The 267-nt window shown below is 48.3% G+C and overlaps 1 protein-coding gene across 1 annotated transcript in view; it reads left to right on the top strand.

Moving 5' to 3' along the window:
• The first annotated feature begins 52 nt into the window (after nucleotides 1–52).
• The window catches only part of CCNE1 (cyclin E1), a 10,859-nt gene continuing 10,644 nt past the window's right edge, over nucleotides 53–267 (top strand). Inside the window, exon 1 of the mRNA XM_009870467.1 lies at nucleotides 53–115. Coding sequence (XP_009868769.1) covers nucleotides 80–115 — 36 coding nt within the window. The 5' untranslated portion in view covers nucleotides 53–79. The remainder of the gene's footprint in view (nucleotides 116–267) is intronic.

A 267-nucleotide genomic window follows, 5' to 3' on the forward strand; every position in this document is an offset into this window, starting at 1 on the left:
TCCTCTGGTGGGTCGTGCCGCTGAAATCATGCGTTCCCTTTTGTAGTTCTTGCAGGATCCCGATGAAGAAGTCGCCAGAATGGAAATGACTAGAAAAAAGCAATATGAAAATCAGGTAACCGATCTGGCTTTAGATCATACTCGTGTAATCTTTACTTGACCCTATTATTATTTTGCAGTACCTCGTTGCTATCATGAACATGGTGCAACACACGTACACAGCTGCCATGTGCTCTAGAGCGGCGGGGGGGGGGGGCTGGCAAGCCC

Source organism: Apaloderma vittatum, unplaced genomic scaffold, assembly GCF_000703405.1.
Source record: "Apaloderma vittatum isolate BGI_N311 unplaced genomic scaffold, ASM70340v1 scaffold18005, whole genome shotgun sequence".
Taxonomy (NCBI): Eukaryota; Metazoa; Chordata; class Aves; order Trogoniformes; family Trogonidae; genus Apaloderma; species Apaloderma vittatum.